This window comes from Malania oleifera, chromosome 8, assembly GCF_029873635.1.
Source record: "Malania oleifera isolate guangnan ecotype guangnan chromosome 8, ASM2987363v1, whole genome shotgun sequence".
Classification (NCBI taxonomy): domain Eukaryota; kingdom Viridiplantae; phylum Streptophyta; class Magnoliopsida; order Santalales; family Ximeniaceae; genus Malania; species Malania oleifera.
The window spans coordinates 57,680,018-57,704,744 of NC_080424.1; the positions used below are offsets into that span (position 1 = coordinate 57,680,018).

The window sequence follows — 24,727 nt, forward strand, 5'->3', positions numbered from 1 at the left end:
TGCTGTAAGACTTTAGGGCATCTCTATTTTTGGGATTTGTTCATTAGTTTTCTTGGATTGTTTTATCTCTCCATAGAAGTAGGAAATGAAGCCCCAAATAGAAAGGGCAAGGGCAATTCCTTTCTCAGCCTCAAACTTTTCTTTGTAGAAAATAATAGCTAAAAGCTCAGTCACGGGGATTAGAACAGAAATTAAAATTCCAGATGACAATGAAGAGGCACAAAAGATCACCCCAATTGCTCCAAGAAATAAAACCTGCCAAAGGATTGCATTCCACACCAGCACCACATAATACCTTGCTTCTCCAAGTTCAAATTCTTTTGCCTCCCTTGAAATTGCCTGCAAAGACATGTGAATTATATTGAGCATTTTTTGGGTGCTCTTTAAAGATGAGATCCCACGTATACACACCTTAAACTATTTTCAGAGATGCTATGGCAGAATTGTTGAGAAGACTCTTTTAAAAATAAAGTTTGGGTAGAAATAATCAAAGAATGGGGTAGTGTGTTTTGACACTTATTGAAAAAGAAAGAAAATTTTTATTGCCTTATATATGAACGTTCTACACATATTTGTCATTATACAAAAGTGGAGTTCACATGCTTGCATTGTTTGTGTGGATATGTGGCATAATTTGACACTTTCATGAAGTCATGAAAGGATCCATTTTGAATCAATCAAAAGAAACCAGAAATTGCATAAGGCATTTTCAAATTTGTTCAGCAACTATAATCCTTAACAATGCACAATAAAGTTTGTAAATGTTGAGTGGTTGCTATTTGTTTCTCCAACTTCATCTTGTTCACACCATTATTAATCTCTCAATATTAAAGGTTTATTGTCATAACAAAAGAATCTCCTTACTACGTACGCTCAAAGAAATAAAACATCTTGCCAAATTGGAGCAAGATTCAAATCAAGCATTGGAAAATGAGTGCATACATAGCATAGTTGTTGTTTGCTACTTCAACTTCATCTTGTTTACACCATTGTTCCCTTAATATGAAAGGTTTAGTACCATTACAAAGAATCTCCTTACTACATGCAACATGCACTCAAAGAGATATATAATGCATCTTGTCAAATTGGAGCAGTTTGATGGAGTAAGATTCAAGCATTGGAAAATGAGAATGCACCTTCTACTTGAATAGTGGTTTATGTTCTCACTACCATTGATCCAAGTGTGCTCAATCAAAGCAACGGACTTCAAAGTTTGTTTGTACAAGGATTAAATGGGAAAATGGTAATCTTATGTAACAGGAACATAATGTCAACTCCATGGAATAACATGACTTGCAAAGGAAATTTTAGATTCATTGGAAGGAAAGTTCATTATAGAATAGGGAGAGTTGGAGTATGGATGAGCCCATTGCAATTATTTCTATTTTTAATGAAAAAATTGCAAATGAGGTTTTAAATACAAGAACAAAAATATTACTCCTAAAAAGTTGGCTAATCACAAGCAAATTGAGATGAAATATTGTCCCCAAGATAAAAATGGTTGACATAATGATAACTATAAGTAAGGTCATAATGTGGAAGAGGAAAATAAAACTAACAGCTAAAAAGCAAATGGAAGAAGTTCCAATCATCCAACTATCTATAAAGGAAAAAAATTGAAAAGGAAAAATGCTTAATTCTATTACAACAACTTATATCACTACAAGAAAATGTGTCAACCTTGAAGAAGAGAGAGAAAGATGCTCTAAAGGAAAATTTTGATGCAATAGGATTTGAGACTAATGCTTATGAAGTTAGCATATCTTGGTGGGTCAATCCTGGTGTATATGGTTTATGTTTGAAATTGTAAGGGAATTAATGTCGTGTAGCTTGCGTAGTATGCATAAATTAAGGTTGTTTTATCAAATCAAAAACAATTGTACTTCTAAAGTGTGCATTTTTGCGAAAACAAACTAAAAATACTTTATAAAGATAGACTTTAAAGGTTAATATTTATAGTTTTAATGTCGATGCTTGCTTGGTTGATTCTTCTTGTTTATTAATTAGACATGCTAACTTTATATATAAAAAGTTGAAGTCACTCAATAAATTTAGAATTACAAAACTAAAGTAGAAAATTAGCATGGCATGACAATTAAGTGTAGGATACAAATTCTACAATCGTTTCCTACTTTGAGTTTAAGGTTAGAATTCGTGAAGTTGCTTTAGCCCATGATAAAATTAAGTAGCCAAAAAAATATGTATATATATATATATATATATATGTAAATAGGAATAAGAATATAGAAATTTGAGTTGAATTGAATTGAATATATAGAAAAATAAAATAAAATATGGAAATTGGTAAATTTTATGCTTTCTAGGTAGTTCAAGCCTTAAGGTAGACCTTAGGGTAAAGCCCAAAGAAAAATAAAATAAAATAAAATATGAAAATTGGTAAATTTTATTACTAAGAGAAATTATAATCTCGCATGAAGCTTGAAAGAGAAAGAAACCAAATATTGGGCATGCCTTTTTTGACTGTACACAAAATATCATAACCTAGTAACTCAAACAAAATAAATAAAGGAATTGAGTATAGAGATTAAGCATTTTAGAATTACACAAGGAACATGTAATGAAATTACAACAAAAGATCTTGAACTTAGATGAACTAAAGGACTACAATATCCAAAATCTATTTACCAAAATTTTATATCTTCTTAATGAAAATCATGAGTGAAAATGTAATTTCAAGAATTCCTATTATCATCGTCATTGAGTTCAATCCTAAGACCTTCAAAATGTTATGACATTTATACATGTTTGATCATTTGGAAAGAAGTTTTAAATGATGAAATGGAATTAATGGTGAGCAATGACTCCTAGATATTGATGGAATCCCATTGAGATCCCAACCAATTATATAATATAAACAAATAGTTAAGGGTTTGTTTGGTATATATAGCTACCGTTTCCTATTTTTTGTTTCTATTTCTTCATAGTAAAAAAATTGATTATAAAAATCCATTTGTTTCTATTGTTAGTTTTCTATTTCTGTTACTGGTTTTCGGTTGTTTGTGGTTTTTTTTGGCAACTTGTTGCCAAAAATTTTAATATCTGGAAATAGTTTTTTTATTAAATTATTTATTTTATATACTTTTAAATTAAAATGAAAATTAAATAATCATATAAATTTAAATATAATTAAATGAAAAATATGCATAAATTTGAAAATTAATAATAAAGCAAATTACAAAATACTTTTACTATTTTTTAATTGTCATGTTTAGAAGTTTTATTGTAAAGTAAATTTTGAAAGCAGAACAATTAAGTAAAATAATTATAATAAATTTTATTTTTATTATAGTAATTTTTTAAATGTGTATTATTTCTAATTTTATTATTTTAATCATATTTTTATAATATTTTGATTTAAAGATGAAAATGAGCATTTTTTTATATTTAGTTTTTAATTTGTATTAGTTTTATAAATGTTAATCAAATAAGTTTTTGATTTTTAGTTTTTAGTTTCTATTTCTGGTTTTTAATTTTCGTTTCTAATTTTCATATCTCTAATTTTTGACATTGATACCAAACGAACCCACTAAAGGAAGGAAAGAGCTGATGAGGTTATTAAAAAATATAAAGCTAGATAAGTTAATTACTATAAGCTAGATAACTTCAATTTGTAAGCATGAAATTCACTAAGTGGATGTCAAATTATGTAATTTAGGCAACTTGACATAATAATTTCTCAAATAGTAGAATTTTTTCCACTTTAGAAAGTGAAACTATTAGATGAGGTGGCCTAACCCACACTAATCAAGTCCTTGTATTTTGAGTTACTTTTAATTGATAATTATTTATTTAAGCCAAAAAAAAAAACTTGAAATCATTCAAATTTCAAGGATTTAACTATTAGATATGTAATTATTATTGATTTCATACTTCTTAAGTACATAATTGATATTTTTAATAGAAAAATAATTTTCATATTTCATTTCTATGTTTCTAAATAATTCAAAAAATGATAACTTTCTTTAAAAAAAAAAATTTGTGCAGATTTGAAAAAATTTAAAACATAAGTCACCCAAATTAAGGTAAAAATACAAAATTCTATGCTCCCGTACACAAAGTAAGAATAATTAGATCTTCAAAATAATAAAAATATGTATTTTATAATTTTTCTATAAAACCTTAAAAAATTAAAAATAAGGTGGCATTTTTTATAATTAGTCGAAAAAAATAAAGATGTTTTCAAAAATAAATAATGACAATTTTATTATTTATTTATTTATTCACTTATTCAATATAAAAATTTTTTAAATGAAAAAATGACTATTTTTATAAAATTTGGAAATAAAATTAGTGAAAATTTTTTTAAAATAATCTATAACTAATGGGATCTTTAGGTATTTTTTTTTTTTTTGGTGAAGTAAATTTAGCAAAAGGACAGAAGGATAGAGAGTTTTTTTACAAAAATGTAAAAACCAAAAAAAAATAGGGTAGGTGGCCCTATATTTACGATTTTGAACTTAACCGACTTTCCAAAAATCGGCTGAGTATTGAAAAAGAAAAACATGTGGTAGAATTGACTTTTGGAGGTTCTTGCACCTCTGCTTCCCTTGGCTTCCACATTTTCTCCTCGAGGTGGGGAGCAAAAAATTTTTTTAAAAAAATGACTAGAAAGTCAAAACTAACTTTCCAAAAATCGGTTATGCTCCCAAGATCCGACATCCTTGCACCCCCTGCGTAGAAAAAAAAAAGGTAATCTAGAACCGACTTTTGGAAAGTCAGTTCTGGTACGCCATACTACGTGGCCTCCCCCCCCTCCCCCCTCCCCCCTCCCTCTTTTTTCCGCGCAGTCCCTTCCCTGTCCCCTTGCCCCCTTGTGCCTTACCTGCCACAAGTTCCCTCCCATAACCCCTATGTTTTCCCCTCATTTCCTTCTCCCTCCCACTTGTGCTTCTCTTTTCTTCTTCCTTTCTCCTACATCCTCCCCACCATCTTCACAAATTTCAATGTTTACTTTGATTTTATACATCTATTTCATTTAATATTGAGGTATGTTTATGATTATGATATATTTAATACAAATTTTGTAATTCTTAATAATCGTCTTTATTAACCATACGCTTATTTTATTTTATTTTTATATTTGCACAACATAGATCTCGGTCTCACCGATCCTTCTTTTCTGATGTTATGGGCCCTTCATCCCTCCTACCTTCTCTATACTATACATGTGACCTACAAGATAGGCTTTTTTGATTTGTTTGTAGCGGCTAGACATTATCTCTTTTGCATCCAATTCGACTAATAGCAAGGATAAGCAATGTTTAATGTGACTTTCCTACATTGCTTCTAGCAAGGTGGGTGGGTTGCATGCTCAAAACTTCACACCAGTTGAAACCTACGGTAATTGGACACTTGTTGCCTGGAACCTCACACATATAGACGTCAGAGCAACAGCTCTCTCCAAGTCATGGAGTGGCACTCTGCAAACAGTGATCACATAGGAGAAAGATTATTTTGATGCCTTTAAAGGGCATCAGTGTACGTGTACACACATTAAAGATGCAGTGGCATGCTGATGCTAGAATCATTCCGTGGATTCAACAAATGGGGTTCTATCCACTATACCAGATTCGGTACATTCAATTTGACCACCATTTAATTAACGCATTGCTAGAGCGCTGGAGGCTTTAAATGCACACATTTCACTTTCCTTGTAGCGAGGCGACAACAATGCTGCAGGATGTTGCGATTATTACAAAGTTACCTGTAGATGGTGACGCTGTTACAAAGATGACACAGCAAAATTGACCCTACCTATATTTTAAACTACTTGGATGCGACCCCCCCCCCCCACTAGCTGGAGCGGATGATCTAGCTCCTCCTTATCGATGGCATGGATGGACAATGACCTACTAAGGCTTGCTAATAATGCATCAGAGGATGAAGTAATGCAGTATGCTTGAGCATACTTCTTACAACTTAAATGCAGTTTTTTTTTTTGTGAACAAGTCACAATACTATGCATTGTTAATTTTCCTACCTATACTCAGTGACTTGGACATGACATCCAGGTTGGTCGTGAGGGGGGGCACATTTAGTTGGAGGTTCGATGTTCTTTCTGCAAGTTTGGGCATGGGGAAACATGCCCTTTCTTGCTCCTATTAGATTTGGTCTACCATATATTTCTGCTGATGTCAGTGATAGGTCGTACCCACTTGCGGTCAAGTTAGTAAGTGTTTTACTTTCCATAAATTTCCAAAATTTTATTGTCTTGTTATATTGTAGATTTCAAGCTTCATTTCTTACTTTGCATGTCCCCATGCATATTCTATGATCATACCGATATGACACTAATATGATGCGTGAGACCATATAATACATATTTTCATTGGAATCATAAAATGTGATTACTTAATATTCAATATTGTTATTACAGGTATCATTTGTTAGTAGTTTATATGGAAGTCATACACAACAGATATCTACGCTAATCTACCGTGTGTGTTCTTCAATGAAGTAAAATTTGGGCTTGTTTGCACTCCCTTGATATGCTTTTAGGTCATGGAGTGGCACCTAAATAAACGAGTACTGAGGCACTTCGGGCTAAGGTAGCATATACCCCTTCCACCTCAAATAGGGTACAACCATAACGGTTATTTTAGGGATTTGCAAAAATGTGAGCAACATGGGAATTATCATATTGACTAGCGTGCATATTACAATCATAACCTCCAAATGTGGCAGCAGTGACTGGACTATGTCGTCCATATACTGACTAAACTTTCATTCCATAGGCCCATACCTCTATAAGCCGAGGATGGATATAATCATTGGTACCAGTTTATCACTATTCGCTGCATTAGTAGGACTACCAGTTTGCATATGATAGTGGTGAGTGAATAAATTATTCAATGCATATAGTGAACATACAATTATTTTCAATAACTTATTAATATTTTTATAGTATTCTATTACAAGAGCATATGATGGGGGAGATTTAGTTATATGATTATGTCCCGACATGTTTGGTTAGATCGATTGCAATAGCTTGTATGCAGTTTGTGGCATATGAAGCTCTTTGGTCAGTTCATAGGTCTACCCATGCCAATGATGAGGATGCGCATAATGTCGATAGTTGCTAAGCAAGCATCGCATAGGAGACTTCATGTTGGACCTTGCCGGAGCTGTTAGGGGGGGGGGTCGCGCTCAAGGTGAGGGGGGAGTACTTGCCCTACTCACACAGTGCACAGAGGGTGATGGGGGAGCATTGGCACAACAGTAAATACCTACACATACCTCCCCCTAGCATGCTTCGACTTCTTCTTCCCATATTCCATATAGGGTGTATTAGGATCCATATGGGGCGTCCAGTAGTACATTGTATGTGTCGGAGCGACTATACTCCAATCCATCCTACCCACCCCCAATCTACTAGGGACAACAGCAATACCAACAATTCTCGATTTCATCATTGATCCCATTTGATCTATTTGGTGATCAGACGTCGCATGATGCTGTAGATCCCACAAACATCACATGTTAACGAGGGTGCAGATGGATGTGGGAGACAACCACGTGTGTAAGGTGGGCAGCCAGAACAACGTAAACGGTCGCAGAGATAAAGGAGACCGCAACAAGGTGGGACTTGATTGTATTTTTTTGGTTCATTATTGTATATTTTTTGGGATATTGTATGTTCATTTTTTTTTTTTTTTTTTTTTTTACAATCTGTTTGTATATTGATTTAATTATTATTTTCAATTAATCAATAGAGAGACAATACCTTACCTTATTTATATCCAGAACTCATTCAAGTAAATTCTTATTATTATTATTATTATTATTATTATTATTATTATTATTATTATTATTATTATTATTATTGTTGTTGTTGTTGTTGTTGTTGTTGTTGTTGTTGTTGTTGTTGTTATTATTATTATTATTATTGCAATATATTTGAGAAGGAAGATGCAAATGTACTAAGTTTATTTAGTAAATTATTGTTTAGAAAACAAATGTATTGTCCATTTACCTTTGGTTTTCTATCAAGTCTATGTACCTATTTAATAATTACAAAACTATCACTTTATTTTGCAAATGTATCATTTATTTAAGGGCAATGAATTCAAAAATCAAAAGAAAGCAAAGAAAAATATTACAGAATACACAACAATTTACGTGGTTTGACTATAAAGCCTACGTCGACGGGAGGGATCTTGTTCCAATATAAAGAAAATAGTACGTCAAGAAGATCAATACATCGCATTTACAATAATAACAAATCATAGACAAATAGTATGCTACTAACATGTACAAAGATAAAAATAGGCAACAATTCTCCATTCATGCTACATCTTAGAAGGATCTCTTTATATCCTATAAATATGGTGACTTTGGAACTGTAAAGATGGGCAATGATGGCTTGATTAAAGTCATTGGAATTGGGGATGTGTATCTAAAGACAAATATTGGCATAAGTTTAGTTCTTAGAGATGTGAAGCATATTCCCGATATTCGTTTGAATTGAGTTTTTGTAGGCAAACTTGATGACGAAGGGTACTGCAGCACTTTCAGTAATGGCCAATGGGAGCTCATAGGGGGTGCTATGGTAGTGGCTCGAGGCATGAAGCACTTTGCATTGTACGTTCTGCAAGAAAAGATCTCCAATGAAATTGTTAATGTGATGGAGGATAATGGTACAGCAGAGTTGTGGCACAAGAGACTTGCTCATATGAGTGAGAAAGGATTAGCTCTACTAGGGAAGAAAAGTCTACTACGTGGATTGAAAAGTACACTTCTAAAAAGGTGTACTCATTGTTTGTCAAGGAAGTAGATCGGAGTTTCCTTTAAGAATTACCCTCATTCGAGAAAGTCAGAGATAATGGATTTGGTACATTCATATGTGTGTAGCCATATGAACATAAGAACACTTGGTAGCTCCAAATACTTTGTGACCTTCATAGATGATCATTCAAGGAAGTTGTGGGTATATACCTTGAATTTGAAAGACACCTCCGAAAACTCCTCAGTTGAATGACATAGTAGAAATGATGAATAGAACACTGGTTGAGAGTGTTGAACTTATAAGTCACGCCCGATTTTGATAATGACAAATACTCCGCTATTTAATAAATATCTAGTTCATGTGCAGGTCCATATTAGAAGATCATTAATGGCATATGAAAAGCTTAAAGCTTGAAGACCAGTTCGTATTTTCAGTTGTAACATATTTAGTGGTCTATTTGGTCTGTAATAGTAATTAGGACTTTTGGTTTGTAATAAGCACACACAACACATGCATGGTTTATTTTGTAAGTTCAAACCAAATCATAATGCAAAATGACCTTAGCATGACCTTAGGGTGTACCCTTCGGTCGACCAACACCGAACTTTTTCGGTGTCTTAATTTTGGACACAAATGACCCTAGGACACTCACTCATGCATACATATGTTTAAATATTTGACTTAGGTAATTGCGTGCTTGAAAAAGGATAGAAATGTACAAGTCTTGTACTTTCGGTAGACCGACCCACACAGGTCATTTCCTCCTAGTCGACCGAAACTGGTCCTGGTCAACATGTTGACCACAGTCCGATCGACTGAGCCCTTACAGTTCATTTGACCCCGGCCAACCAAACTACCTAGGAGTCAACATTTTGACCTCCTAGTCGACCGACCACTTTTGTACTCCAACTACTTGGTTGATCGGAGGGTCCTCGGGAGAATTCCCAGCGGTCTGATCGACCGAACCAGGTAGTTCAAAAAGGTCTGGTCGACCGAACCTTAGAAATTTGGGAAATCGCCCACTTTTGGTCAACCGAGACCTCAGTTCAAAAACCCCCTGGTCGACTGAACTATATGAGTCCTGGTCTACCGAACTTGTTCTGGTTGACCAGACCTCTCAGGTTGCCTTAATTTTTTACCGTAGTTAAAATCTTTAAACGGGGTTAAAATATTTTAAACGTCGTTAAACTTTTCTAATAATCCCTAATAGGTCCCCAACGGTCAAAATTTTTGATATGTCTATATATACTCCTTCATTTGGGAGAATTAAGTGTAGATTAGCAAAAACCAAAATCAAAATTTCTCTCTCAAGCTAAATATTTCCCATTGCTTATACTCTTTCAAAATCCACTCAAACTTACCTACTTCATCTCAGTATCATTTGTAAGTGTATTTGAGTGTTATTGGTTTGAGGTTTTGCTCTCTCATTCTTTGATTGCTTGAATCAATTTTCTTGTGAGCATTACCTAAGTATTCTAAGGAGGCTTGTCTCATAAGCCTATCCTAAGAGCACTTTGCTAAACTTCCGAGTGTTGCATTCTCATTGCAATTACTTAGGAAGGTTGTATTTGTTTTGGCTTCCAAAAATATTTTCAAAGGTACTCAAATATCTTGTGGTATTCATATTGATATATTTTTGAAAAGATATTTGTGTGTATTATATTAATCTTTGTGGCAATATCCATTCAAGTCTATATCATTTGCTGAAATACAAAGATTACATATATCTTGCAATCCAAGCATGTACATATTCATGTGATTGAGACATTCTATTAATTGATGTTCTTGAGGCTTGTTTGATATTTTGTGTGAACACGTTTGATTGAATATTTTGAAATACACAGATTATTATTGATACTCTCACGTACTCACTACACTGATAGAAAACATCTTTAAGAGTTAAACTACTTAGACCACACTAAACTTATATTATTAAATCATTTGTGGTATATGTGATATTGTGCGCATTTGTGGTACAAATTTGCTTTACATGAAAGCACCCATACATTGTACCTTTTGATTATATATTTGAGAGATTCCAGACGTGGCCTGAGGGGGCGGTAATCCGGTCCAGTAAGGATTGGTGTAAAGGTTGAGGTCAGCCTTGTGGTAGTTTGACCTGGTTTGTATAGGTGCCGCTCCACCCGTTTAAGTGAGCAAGTTATTGTGATAATCCTTGTGCTGGTTAGCCAAGGCGAGGACGTAGGTAGTTGGCCGAACCTCGATAACATATCTGCATGTCATCCTTTCTTTACTGCTTTCTGGTGCTTGTGTGATTGTTTAAACTGTTTTATTTAATTTCTGGTATATTTACATTATTTGCACTAGATTGACCATAGGCTTGTGAACATACTGCTATTAGGAAGAATACCTAGGATACAAATTTTAAAAATACCAATTCACCCCCCTCCCCTCTCTTGGGATCACGGTAAAGCTAACAGAGATAGTGGGATTTTTTCCTTCACAAGCCCAGTTGCCAAAATCCTTTTGGGGGGAGGCATTGAGCACTGTTGCTCATGTGTTGAATCTTACACCCTGTGTTCCTTTACAGTTTGATGTGTCAGACAGAGTTTGGATAGGTAAGGATGTTTCCTATAATCACCTGTGTGTTTTTGGGTGCAAAGCAATTGTGCATATTCCAAAAGATAAAAGGTCCAAACTTGATGAGAAAATGCGATAGTGTATATTCCTTGGCTACGGTCAAGATGAGTTTGGATACAAGTTTTATGATCTAGTTGAGAAAAAAATTGTGAGAAGTAGAGATGTCATGTTTGTAGAAGATCAGATGATTCAGGATATTGAGAAGGCGGAGAAATCTATGTCTCATCCGGGTGACAGTTTAACTAATGTGGATCTAGTTCCTTTAAAAAATTTTCCATCTTAGGTTGAGAATAATGTTCAGGTTGACCACTAGGGTAGAGGTGATGTGGATGTTCTCTTACTGGTTCAGGGAGACGTTGAGACTAATGATCAATTGACAGTGTCAGAGATTTCACCAGAGATTCCATCTAGGAGTTCTACCAAGGACCGGCATCCTTCTACTCGGTATTCAGTATAGTAGTATGTGTTATTAACTGACGGGAGAGAGCCTCAGTGTTTTGAAGAATCCATGGAAGATGAACACAAGATAGAGTGGGTTGAGGCCATGCAATATGAGATCCATTCATTACATGATAACCACACCTTTCAGTTAGTGAAGCCACCTAAAGGAAAAAGAGCTTTGGAGAACAAGTGGATTTATAAGAAGAAGCCAAATGAGCTCTCTTCATGGCCACAATACAAATCTAGATTGGTTGTAAAAGGGTTCGGTCAGAGAAAAGGTATTGAATTTGATGAGATTTTTGTCCAATTGTAAAGATGTCATTGATCCGTACAGTACTCAGCTTAACAGCTAGTCTTGACTTGGAAGTTAAGCAGATGGATGTAAAAACTGTCTTCCTTCCTGGTGATTTGGAAGAAGAGATTTATATGAAGCAGCCAGAGGGTTCAAAGTGAAAGCGAAAAAGGATTATGCGTGCAAGCTGAAGAAAAGCTTATATGGTTTGAAACAAGCACCAAGACAGTGGTACAAAAAATTTGAGTTTATTATGAGGGAGTAAGGCTACAAGAAGACAACTTCAGATCGCTATTTATTTGTTTAGAAATTTTTCGATGGTGATTTTATTTTCTTACTACTTTATATGGATGACATGCTGATTGTTGGCACGAATGCTTCAAGGATTGACTAGTTGAAGAAGCAATTGAGTAAGTCATTTTCTATGAAGGATTTGGGACCAGCAAAGAAAATTCTTGGCATAAAAATCAGTTGTGACAGAAGTGCCAAGAAGTTACATTTGTTACAAGAGGAGTACATTGAGAAAGTGCTTTAGAGGTTCAATATGGACAACACTAAAGTGGTTAGCTCTCCTCTTGCTACCCACTTCAGACTGAGTACAAAGGAATATCCTTCAACAGATAAGGAAAAGGAAGACATGGAAAGAGTTCCTTACGCCTTAGTAGTAGGAAGTTTGATGTATGCAATGGTTTGCACAATACCATATATAGCCTATGCAGTTGGTGTAGTTAGCCGATTCTTGTCAAATCCGGGAAGAGAGCACTAGAATGCAGTGAAGTGGATCATGAGTTATCTTCGAGGCACTTCTAGTTTAAGACTTGGTTTGGGAAATGGATGACCATTGTTAGTTGGCTGCATAGATGTAGATATGGCAGGGGATGTGGATACTCGTAAGTCCACTTTGGGTTATTTGATCACTTTTGTAGGTGGAGCTGTAGTTTGGCAATCGAGACTTCAAAAGTGTATTGCTCTTTTTGTGACAGAGGTAGAGTTCATTGCAGCAATGGAAGCGACTAAAGAGTTGCTATGGGCAAAGAAGTTCTTGAGAGAATTTGATTTCAAGTAGCAGAGGTATGTATTGTTTTGTGATAGCCAGAGTGTTATTCATCTTGCTAAGAATTCCAATTTCCATACAAGTTCGAATCACATTAATGTACGATACCGTTGGGTCAGAGATGCGTAGAACGATAAGTTACTGGCACTTGAGAAGGTTCACACTGAAGATAATGGTTTTGATATGTTGACAAAGACACTATCAAGGGACAAGCTTGAAGTTTGTTGTTCGATCACCGGGATGGCGATTCCCTGCATATAGTCGAAATGGGGGAGATTTGTCGAGTTATTTCCTTCCATGTGGAGGAAAGCCTAAGTGGGCTCTATTAAAAGCCTAAAGTCCAACCCTTTAGTGTGATAACTTAAAGGAAGTTATAATAAAAAGAGGGGAGAGGGGAGGAGCCGTCACTTCTCAAAAGAAAGAGAGAAAAACGTGATTTTTCTTATGTTACTCAGATTTCATCAAGACTCCGATCCCGCTTTATCTGTGGTCCGTTTGAGCTAAAATTTGGAAGAGTGGTTCATGATTCAAAGAGCTACAATTTGAAAGGTGGAAATCAGATTTTGAGTTTGGGGGTTGGGATTTGTGCCCGTGAACAGTAACTGCGATTTTGGTATATTCTCTCCAATTCTCTTTGTATTTGCCAAAATTGATGATATCTTGATGAGATATATTTGTAGTCTCTAAGTGTGATTAGAGAAAACTTTGTGTACCCATTATTTGGTTGACAGTGAAGATTTCAACTGGATTAGGACCCGTGATTTTTTTTCTCACACTAGATAAGTTTTCCACATAAAAAATTGTTTGTATTCTTGTGGTTTGGTGTGATTAATCATTTTTTCTATTATTTTCAACACATATAAAAGTAGAGATACATTATATTTACTTGAATATAGGGAGAAGAATTATTCCGTTATGATTGTTTATTGATATCTCTTCCAATACAACCTACTTTCTAAAATTCAATTGACTTCAAAATCGTAAATATAGGGTCACCTACCATATATTTGTGTTTTTCTTTTTCTTTTTCTTTTTCTTGATATTTTCATTAAAAAAAGAAAAAAGAAAAAAGGGGGGGGGGGGGGGGGTGCACATAGGTCCGTAGGAAAAGAAAGTGATGCCCAAAGAGTGGGCCTTGAAATCATTGGAGAGACACATAGGGGAGACAGCACTGGTCCCTTGTGTTCTATAAGAGCACAAATGGTTTCCATCTACTAGTCAACCATCTACCTCTCAAACTCATCACGACTATTTAACCGGCCAATTCAGTGATTGCACAGAGTTATGCTAAGTACGTCAATTGTACTCGGCATGCTTACAGTAATTGTGGGTGGAATTTTATTAATTATTATACCTTTTATACAAAAATAAATTAAAACACTGATTTTTAAAAATTGAACATGTAATAAAATATTAATAACTTTTCTTCAAAGAAAGGAATATAGCCAATTAATTATTAATAGTGCAACAATAATTAAGCATGTGCACACAATATATGTGAAAATAATATTTTTCTTTTGGTTAATTGAAATTCTACCCTGGGTAAGAGTTGCAGACTTTAACCCTTATATTTCAAACATGAAAATTTACTACTAAGCTAAAATTTAAGTCTTCAATATATATTTTTTGTACCTTGATTTAAATAATGTATAAAATGTATATCAAGTAAGTTAATTAAAATGCTAGAATTATATATATATATATATATATATGTATAAATAAAATAACCTAAGCAATCTTAAATTAAGACTTGAAGCTGAATGTTTCACTCCACATTTTTCACATTTTTAATTAAGACTCGTCAATTATAGTTGACTTATCATTATGCAAACTACAAATAATTGAATCTTTTTAGTAATTAAATTAAATTAGACCATAAGAATTTTGATTAGACCTAGTTTGGTGCGAAAGATTGTTCGAATAATTTGCATAGTCGAATTGAATTAGTTTCAGTTGGCTCTAATTAATTTATTTTTAAGAACTTAAAACTAAACCATACTATTTTTCTACTGTTAGTCAAAGTATAAACAACTTAATTTTACTGCATGCCTAAGAATACAATGATATTAATTGTTAATAATATTCATTAAAATAATAAAATAAAATAAAAATACAAAACTATAGTAATAAAAACAACTAGCAAGTTTAGGGGGAAATGATCATATATAAATTCAGAGAACGTAGGACTCATTTCGTTTGGCGGAATAACTATTCATTGAAATAAGATGAACTATTACTTGTTTTATTCAATATATAATAAGAAATGAACAAATATTAATTGCTAAAATTTAAAAAAATAGTTATTATTTCTCTATTCTTTATTGTAAATTCATAAAAAATTTCTTACATTATTTATTTTATATTAATATATTTTTTATTTAATTAATTTATTAAAGTTAATATATTTTTGTAAATATGTGCCTATTCAATGAACCAAATGTAGTCTAAAGAATATTTTTATGCCAGATTTGGAACACACAAATCACTTAATATGTTGGCCAACAAATTAATATGAGACCCATTGTTAAGTATATTAAGATTTACAGACCTTTCAAATCTTATGAGGATAATTTCTTTAGAAATTTTTTGTTATGAATCTAGTTATGCCATTTCACACTATTAGGAAAATGTTTTCACAGCGAAAGATGAGTGGAAGAAAAAATAATAATCAGAAGAACAGACAGGAATAATTTTGTCTGATTTGACTAATTTGCAGCTTGATCTATGCTTGATTAATCAGTCAACTTATAATGCTAAAACCTATTAGCTTATTTGATAGTACCTTTAATTGTCATGTGTTTCCATAGCGAGAGAGAGAGAGAGAGAGAGAGAGAGAGAGAGAGACCTGAAAATCATGGTTGACCAGCATGCCTATGGTGCAGAAGAGAGTAGCAAAGAAAGCGATCACCATCTGCATCTCCAGCACCAGTGAATAGGTAATGGCCTGCCGTGCCTTCTTGTACGTTAATTCCACCACGGGCAAAACCAACCCATTGAGCGCTGCCGCCGCCAGCGTCATAAAGAACCCCAAATAATACTCCTTGTTCGACTCGTTCTTAGGACGGTCGCCGCTCGCATGGATCCCCAGAATAGCAGCTCCGATCGTTAGCAAAACGACGGCGTTTATCGAATACGAGGTGAACCGTTGCCTCACCAGAAGGAAGGCGAACCCGGCCGTGAAGGCCAGCTGGGTGGCTATGATCAGCGATGAGGTGGACACCGGAAGACGCGCCATGCCATACTGTCACGGTCCGCCTTTTTCACACCGTTGTGAAGGGCCGTGCGGCGCTAGCTAAAGCACTCTTGCTTAACTAGCCAGCCTTTTGTTTACTAAAATTCATCCACAAAGCACTTTCATTAACATTCAATCAGATAGCAGTGGAAATAATAATCAATTCATGAAAGTCGTGGCAACCAAGCAGTAAATATTGAAGCAAACGTAATTCATTAATAAATCCTCCGTTGACATGTTGTACCTAGCGAGGGAGGCAAGTAGGCTAAGCACGTTGACAATTGCTAGTGAGTTTTACAATGATTGATGAACACTCACCCTCCCCTAAAGAGCTTTCTAGGCCATTCTCACTCTAGCACTAGGAAACATCAAAGTGACCGAGGAGTCATACTGCCTTATTTGGCTTACAATGAAATAAATACTAGAAAATAACCCTACACTAGTATTTACATGATGGAAACTCATCCCAAACACACGAGATAAGCGGTCATAGGCAAGCATAATGCCCTGAACAAGCTTAGCCCGTGACATTCTCCCCCACTTATGCGGTCGACGTCCTCGTAGACTTTTGGCGATAGGTACACTTCAAATTTGTCCACGAATGGCTTCAAATCTTCCACTGAAATCCAGCTGATTTCTTTGTCATTAAGGCATTTCCACTCCACTAGGAACTTCTGCCGCTTCGTCCTTGAGGATATGAACATTCTGTTTGCAAGGATCTCTTCAACATCATGTCTGTCAGGTGGCACTATCTTCAACTCTACGCTGTTTGACTGACTCCTGCTCAGGTTGTTGGTGTTGGCGTTGAATAGCTTGAGGAAGTTGACATGAGACTGTGGTCTTCTCTCCTGTTCTGCCCATTTCTTCATCTGCTTAGAAGCTTTCTCCAGATAGGCTTGGGCAAAGTATGCATTCTGTCTCCCTTCACTGGTGAAGATGTACGCCTTAGGACTCTTTCGTCTGTACGGCTCGCCCACTGTGTGAGGTAACAGTGGCAGCTGGCCTGTAACAAGCGCAAAAGGGCTCTTGTTGGTTGTTGAGCGCCTTTGGGCATTGCCACAGAACGGAGCCACATCAAGTAGTTGCACGCCACTCTTCTAGTTGTCATTGACACAATGGCGCAAGTACTCATCTAGTAGCTCTCTGAATCTCTTCATCTGTTCGTCTGTCTGTTGATGATAACTCGAAGAGATGTCAAGGTGTGACCTGAATATCCTGAAAAACTCTGTCAAGAAGTTGTCAGTGAACATTAAATCTTGGTCACAAATAATAACTTGGGGAAAACCCCAATATTTCACAACAGTCACAAGGAACAATTGTGTCGTCTCCTCTGCCGAACAGTACTTTGGTGCGGCCCTGAAAGTACCATACTTCTTCCGCTCCCCCTTGTCTTGTTGGCAAGTGAGACAAGTTTTGGTATAATCAACCACATCATCCCGAATGTGCGGCCAATAATACCTCCCCAGTAGTCCTGTCATTGGAGTCATTCTCCGCGAATACCCCTTAACGAACTTCCTGTAGAAACTAGTAAGGCCAAGAAAGGAACGCAACTCCTTCACTGTCGTGGGGATCTTCCGTTCTTGAATCATCCTTACCTTCTCCATACCCCTCCGGATACGACCTTGTTCAACGACTTGACCAAGGAATTTGTTGCTCCACCGAGCGAAAGAGAAATTCTCCTTCTTCATATTCAGACTGTTTCCCTTCAACCTGTCAAACACCTTCCGTAGATGCTCTTCATGTTTCCTCTGAAACGACACCGATGCTCCCAACGGTGTTTTGGAAGGGCAACACATCCCGCTTCCACTTCATCAAGCTGTTTCCCCAACTCTACTATCTCTCTAGGCGCAATCCAACATGGCCTTTTAGCAGGTGGTTTCACTCCTGATAACAACTTGATCTCTTGCTCCACAGTCCGTCGTGAAGGCAAATTGTGAGGCAGCTTATCCGGCAACACCTCCTTATCCTCATCCAACACCGCTTGGATGGTCGTAGGCTCCAGCTCTTGGCCTACTTCTTTGTCTACCACCACCGTGGCTAGACGTGTCTGCTCACCCTTACCCAATCCTTCATTGAGTTGTATGGCTGAAAGGGACTTCCCTTCATCTCCTTTCGTTGCAACGACTTGCACCATGCACGAGTGATCTCCCATCAGACACAGGGAACCAGCCGAAGGCATCAGCACTGCCCTCGTCCCCATTAGGAACTCCATTCCTAGAATGACTGGATAGTCATCCAATGGTACCGCTGTGAAATTCGCATGACCTTCCCACTGTCCAAGCTTTATAGCCACTTGCTTGGCTACTCCCAGAGTAGGCTGGGCTACAGAGTTAACTGCTTTCATGCGTCTTGTATCCTTCTCTAAGGATAAGTTGAGTCTTCCTGCTTCCAACTGCGAAACAAAATTATGAGTAGCTCCCGTATCCACCATAGCGCGAGCACTCTTCCCATTTATCCTCAAGTCCATAAACATTAACCCTTTTGCTCGTGTAACTTTCGGTATTTTGGCCTGCTTTTCCAATGCGTTCACTAACCGCACTGAACCCACCCTCGGGGCATCATCCTCTTCCCCATCGTCTTCCACTGCCTATTCTGCAATAGAAGCCTGTAAGGCATTAAGTGATGCTTTGTGAGGGCACTCAAAAACTCTATGAGGACCTCGACACAAGAAACACTCAATTTTACTCTTCCCCTTTCCATTGGGTGTGTTGAACCCTCGAGACGACGAAGCTTCCTGTGAGGTTGATGAATTAGGGTCGGCTCCCCCACTCTTGGGTTTGCCATTCTTGAAAGACTTTCCACCATTTCCCTCTCCGCCAAACCGTTTGGACGAAGTGGTCTCATCACTAGCATAGTCTGTCAAGCGTTCTGCAGCCGCTTGTGCAGTTGACAAGTCTTGAACCCTTTGTCTATGAAGTTCAGTCCTTGCCCACAGTTTCATCCCCTCTAGAAAATAGAACAACTTGTCCTTCTCCGACATATCCCGAATATCCAACATTAAAGCAGAAAATTGTTTCACATAGTAACTGATTGACCCCGTATGCTTGAGATCTCTCAGTTTTCTCCTTGCATTATACTCAACGTTCTCAGGAAAGAATTGGGCCTTGAGCTCTCTCCTCAAGTCTGCCCAACTATCAATCACACAGCTTCCATTTTCAATTTCTCTGTACTTGGTACGCCACCACAGTTTGGCATCACCAACCAAGTACATGGTCGCAGTATCCACCTTTGCCTGTTCTGAGGCCATCCTCACAACGCGAAAGTACTGCTCCACATCAAACAAGAAGTTCTCTAACTCCTTGGCATCTCGGGCACCCCCATACGTCTTGGGTTCTGGCACCTTGGTTTTGCTAACTCCCGGAGTGTTGGAGTTCCCCATAGCAAGAACCATCACATTTACCTTTGCATCCAGATCTGCCATCCGGGCTTGCAAAGTTTCCACAGTGTGGCGAAAGTCCTCTGACATGTCGCCTATCAAACCTGCTTGATGTTTTTGTGATCCCCTCACTTCATCAACAAGTTCTCTCATCTGGGCCACCTCCGCGGCCATAGTCTTGGTTGACTCTTCAACCTGTGCTTCTAGCACGCTGATCCTCTCAACATTGTTTGGTGCCATGGTCACTTACCAAAGCTTTCCAAACCCAACAACGAAGGCAATCGAATTCACGTAGCAACTCAACCTTGGGCTCTCACCAAGTGTCACCGACTTGGGCTCTGATACCAAATGTCACGGTCCGCCTTTTTCACACCGTTGTGAAGGGCCGTGCGGCGCTAGCTAAAGCACTCTTGCTTAACTAGCCAGCCTTTTGTTTACCAAAATTCATCCACGAAGCACTTTCATTAACATTCAATCAGATAGCAACGGAAATAATAATCAATTCATGAAAGTCGTGGCAACCAAGCAGTAAATATTGAAGCAAACGTAATTCATTAATAAATCCTCCGTTGACATGTTGTACCTAGCGAGGGAGGCAAGTAGGCTAAGCACGTTGACAATTGCTAGTGAGTTTTACAATGATTGATGAACACTCACCCTCCCCTAAAGAGCTTTCTAGGCCATTCTCACTCTAGCACTAGGAAACATCAAAGTGACCGAGGAGTCATACTGCCTTATTTGGCTTACAATGAAATAAATACTAGAAAATAACCCTACACTAGTATTTACATGATGGAAACTCATCCCAAACACACGAGATAAGCGGTCATAGGCAAGCATAATGCCCTGAACAAGCTTAGCCCGTGACACATACGCATACAGGTAGTCATCGAGGCCGGTGAGGACGCCGAGGACGGCGGAGGCGACGAATAAGCGAGGTTTCATGAGAAAGAACCTGGCGGAGGAGCCGTCAGCTGCACGGCGGCGCTGCATGAAGATGACGGCGAGGGCGGGAAGGATGATGGGCCAGTCGGCGGTTTCGAGCCAGCTGGAGAGCCATATGTGATTGCCGCCGCGGAGGAAGTAGAGCCGCATCACTAGGGGACCGCAGCAGTTGCCGAGCGCCAGCATGGCGCAGCTTAGCAGCAGGAGAGGTTTCTTTGCGGCGGTGCGCCCATTTGGGGTCTCCATGATCTCCATGATCTCAGGGAACCGACTTGGGCTGCGGGCGATCTTCTAGCTTGTTCTTGATTTGTGCCGTAGCGGCTGGGTAGAACAACACAAAGCGAAGCTTATGTGTTTAAATACATAAGCAAGTGCGACAAAGTACTATGGGTGAAACGTGGCAAAGGGAAGGTTGACTATATATTGAGGCATTTTCATATGGTCCGTTTGAGCTTAAATTTGGGAGGTTCATGACTCAAGGAGTTACAATTTGAAAGGTGGAGATCGGATTTTGAGTTTGGGAGTTGGAATTTGTGCCTGTGAACAGAAACCGCGATTTTGGTATATTCTTAATTTGTGCCTGTGAACAGAAACCGCGATTTTGGTATATTCTCTCTAGTTTTCTTTGTATTTGTCAAGATTGATGATATTTAAATGAGATATATTTGTAATTTCTAATTGCGATTAGAGAAAACTTTATATACCCATTATTTGGTTGACAGTGGAGATTTCAACTGCATTAGGAACCGTGGTTTTTTTTTTTTCTCACACTAGGGAAATTTTTCACGTAAAAAATTGCTCGTATTCTTGTGGTTTGGTGTGATTAATCATTTTTTCTATTATTTTCAGCACATATAAAAGTAAAGATACACTATATTTACTTGCGTATAGGGAGAAGAATTATTCTATTGTGGTTGTTTGTTGATATCTCTCTCAACACAACCGACTTTCTAAAATTCAATTGACTTTAAAATCATAAATATAGGGTCACCTACCATATAGTTGTGTTTTTCTTTTTCTTTTTTTTTTTCTTGATATTTTCATTTAAAAAAAAAAAAAAAGAGCTTGAGGGACAGAGCTACGTAGGAAAAGAAAGTGATGCCTAAAGAGTGGGCCTTGAAATCATTGGGGAGACGGGAAAATAACAGCGAGAGTAGACAAAATGGGAACAGCGCTGGTCCCTTGTGTTCTGTAAGAGCACAAATGGTTTCCATCTACGAGTCAACCATCACGAATTTTTTACCGATCAGTTGAGTGGCTGCTGGTGATTGCACAGTGTTACGCTAAGTACGTCAATTGTACTCGGCATGCTTACAGTAATTGTGGGTGGAATTTTATTAATTATTTAATTAATTATTATACCTTTTATACAAAAATAAATTAAAACACTAATTTTTCAAAATTGAACATGCAATAAAATATTAATAACTTTTCTTCAATGAAAGGAATATAGATAATTAATTATTAATAGTACAACAATAATTAAGCATGTGCACACAATATATGTGAAAATAATATTTTTCTTTTGGTTAATTGAAATTCTACCCTGGGTAAGAGTTGCAACTTTAACCCTTATTATATATCTAAGATTTCATGCATGAAAATTTACATAAAATGTATATTAAGTAAGTTAATTAAAATACTACAATTATATATATATATATATATATATATATATATATATAAAATAAGCTAAGCAATCTTAAATTAAGACTTGAAGCTGAATGTTTCACTCTACATTTTTCTTTTTATAAATTGTATTCATCCTATGTAAACTAATTTTAGTTTAAACCTCCAACTTTAAATAATTTACTTGAATTTTTTTGGCGATCACTTTGAATAGAAAAGAAATGAAAAAAATATTACAAATGTTACAAACTTTAAATCTTTTAATTGAAAAATTAAACTTAGAACAATTTTAATATTTTTTTCAACTTTGTACAAAAAATTAATTACTCAATAGAGCACAAGATTCGTCAATTATAGTAGACTTATAATTATGCAAAATAAAAATAATTGATTCTTTTTGGCAATTAAATTAAATTAGACCATAAGAATTTTGATTAGATCTAGTTTAGTATGAAAGATTGTTTGAATAATTTGTAGAGTCAAATTGAATTAGTTTTGGTTGGCTCTGATTAATTTATTTTTAAGAACTTAAAACTAAACCAAACTATTTTTCTATTTCTAGTCAAAGCATAAATAACTTAATTTTACCTTCTTATACAGTGATATTAAGTGTTAATAATATTCATTAAAATAATAAAATAAAATACAAAATTATAGTAATAAAAACAACTAGCAAGTTTAGGGGAAAATGATCATATATAAATTCAGAGAAAGTATGACTCATTTGATTTGGCGGAATAACTATTCCTTGAAATAAGATTAACTATTAATTGTTTTATTCAATCTATAATAAGAAATGAACAAATATTATTGCTAAAATTTAAAAAATAGTTATTATTTCTCTATTCTTTATTATAAATTCATAAAAGGTTTCTTATATTATTTATTTTATATTAATATATTGTTTTATTTAATTAATTTATTAAAGTTAATCTATTTTTAGAAATATGTGCATATTCAATGAACCAAATGTAGTCTAAAAAATATTTTTATGTAAGATTTGACGCACACAAATCACTTGATGTAAAAATTAATATGTTGGCTCAACAAATTAATATGAGATCCATTGTTAAGTATATTAAGATTTACAGACTTTTTAAATCTTATGGGGATAATTTCTTTAGAAATTTTTTGTTATGAATCTAGTTATGCCATTTCACACTATCCGGTTTGACTAATTTGATGCTTGATTAATCAGTCGACTTATAATACTAAAACCTATCAGCTTATTCTATAATACCTTTGATTGCCATGTGTTTCCATGGAGAGAGAGAGAGAGAGAGAGAGAGAGAGACCTGAAAGTCATGGTTGACCAGCATGCCTATGGTGCAGAAGAGAGTAGCAAAGAAAGCGATCACCATCTGCATCTCCAGCACCAGTGAATAGGTAATGGCCTGCCGTGCCTTCTTGTACGTTAATTCCACCACGGGCAAAACCAACCCATAGAGCGCTGCCGCCGCCAGCGTCATAAAGAACCCCAAATAATACTCCTTGTTCGACTCGTTCTTAGGACGGTCGCCGCTCGAATGGATCCCCAAAACAGCAGTTCCGATCGTCAGTAAAACGACGGCGTTTATCGAATACGAGGTGAACCGTTGCCTCACCAGAAGGAAGGCGAACCCGGCCGTGAAGGCCAGCTGGGTGGCTATGATCAGCGACGAGGTGGACACCGGAAGACGCGCCACGCCATACGCATACAGGTAGTCATCGAGGCCGGTGAGGACGCCGAGGACGGCGGAGGCGACGAATAAGCGAGGTTTCATGAGAAAGAACCCGGCGGAGGAGCCGTCAGCTGCACGGCGGCGCTGCATGAAGATGACGGCGAGGGCGGGAAGGATGATGGGCCAGCCGGCGGTTTCGAGCCAGCTGGAGAGCCATATGCGATTGCCGCCGCGGAGGAAGTAGAGCCGCATTATTAGGGGACCGCCGCAGCTGCCGAGCGCCAGCATGGCGCAGCTTAGCAGCAGGAGAGGTTTCTTTGCGGCGGTGCGCCCATTTGGGGTCTCCATGATCTCCATGTTCTCAGGGAACCGACTTGGGCTGCGGGCGATCTTCTAGCTTGTTCTTGATTTGTGCCGTAGCGGCTGGGTAGAACAACACAAAGCCATGCTTATGAGTTTAAATACATAAGCAAGCGCGACAAAGTACTACGGGTGAAACGTGACATAGGGAAGGCTGACGATGACCATTGGAGCCTGACTCCTTGGCTGATGCATATATGCATGGATTAAGTTGTAAGAAAAGAATTGTTAAATTATTCCCCTCTCTTGACATCTCTCTTTCTTCTCTTTCATGTTTTTCGATCTCTTCAATTTACAGAGTAGTCTATCTTCTTCCTTACATCCTCCCTCTCGGCCGTGTTCTTTAAAATATCCTTCTTTTCTATCTGTTTTTTTAGGGAGAAAGAGAGC

General features: G+C 36.7%; 2 protein-coding genes across 2 annotated transcripts; both read right to left on the reverse strand.

Annotated features, from left to right (window-relative positions):
* LOC131161838 (purine permease 1-like) lies at window positions 1–20,942 on the reverse strand. Its single transcript, XM_058117818.1, has 3 exons — window positions 20,613–20,942; window positions 15,980–16,375; window positions 1–339 (listed from the first exon to the last, which is right to left on the reverse strand). The coding sequence occupies exons 1-3, from the start codon at window positions 20,940–20,942 to the stop codon at window positions 13–15; spliced, it is 1,053 nt and encodes a 350-aa protein (XP_057973801.1). The 3' UTR covers window positions 1–12.
* LOC131161837 (purine permease 1-like) lies at window positions 20,342–24,727 on the reverse strand. Its single transcript, XM_058117817.1, has 2 exons — window positions 23,612–24,727; window positions 20,342–21,008 (listed from the first exon to the last, which is right to left on the reverse strand). Exons 1-2 carry the CDS (start codon window positions 24,332–24,334, stop codon window positions 20,979–20,981), a joined length of 753 nt encoding a protein of 250 aa, XP_057973800.1. The 5' UTR covers window positions 24,335–24,727; the 3' UTR covers window positions 20,342–20,978.

What these genes read in the sequence shown, in the direction of transcription:
- LOC131161838 (XM_058117818.1), bottom strand. Translation starts at nt 20,942, where the DNA reads ATGGAGATCATGGAGACCCCAAATGGGCGCACCGCCGCAAAGAAACCT. An exon ending in ATGACTACCTGTATGCGTAT is followed by an intron (nt 16,376 to 20,612) that starts GTGTCACGGGCT and finishes GGACCGTGACAG; the next exon opens with TATGGCATGGCGCGTCTTCC. An exon ending in TGGTCAACCATGATTTTCAG is followed by an intron (nt 340 to 15,979) that starts GTCTCTCTCTCT and finishes ATGTCTTTGCAG; the next exon opens with GCAATTTCAAGGGAGGCAAA.
- LOC131161837 (XM_058117817.1), bottom strand. Translation starts at nt 24,334, where the DNA reads ATGGAGATCATGGAGACCCCAAATGGGCGCACCGCCGCAAAGAAACCT. An exon ending in TGGTCAACCATGACTTTCAG is followed by an intron (nt 21,009 to 23,611) that starts GTCTCTCTCTCT and finishes TGTTCTACCCAG; the next exon opens with CCGCTACGGCACAAATCAAG.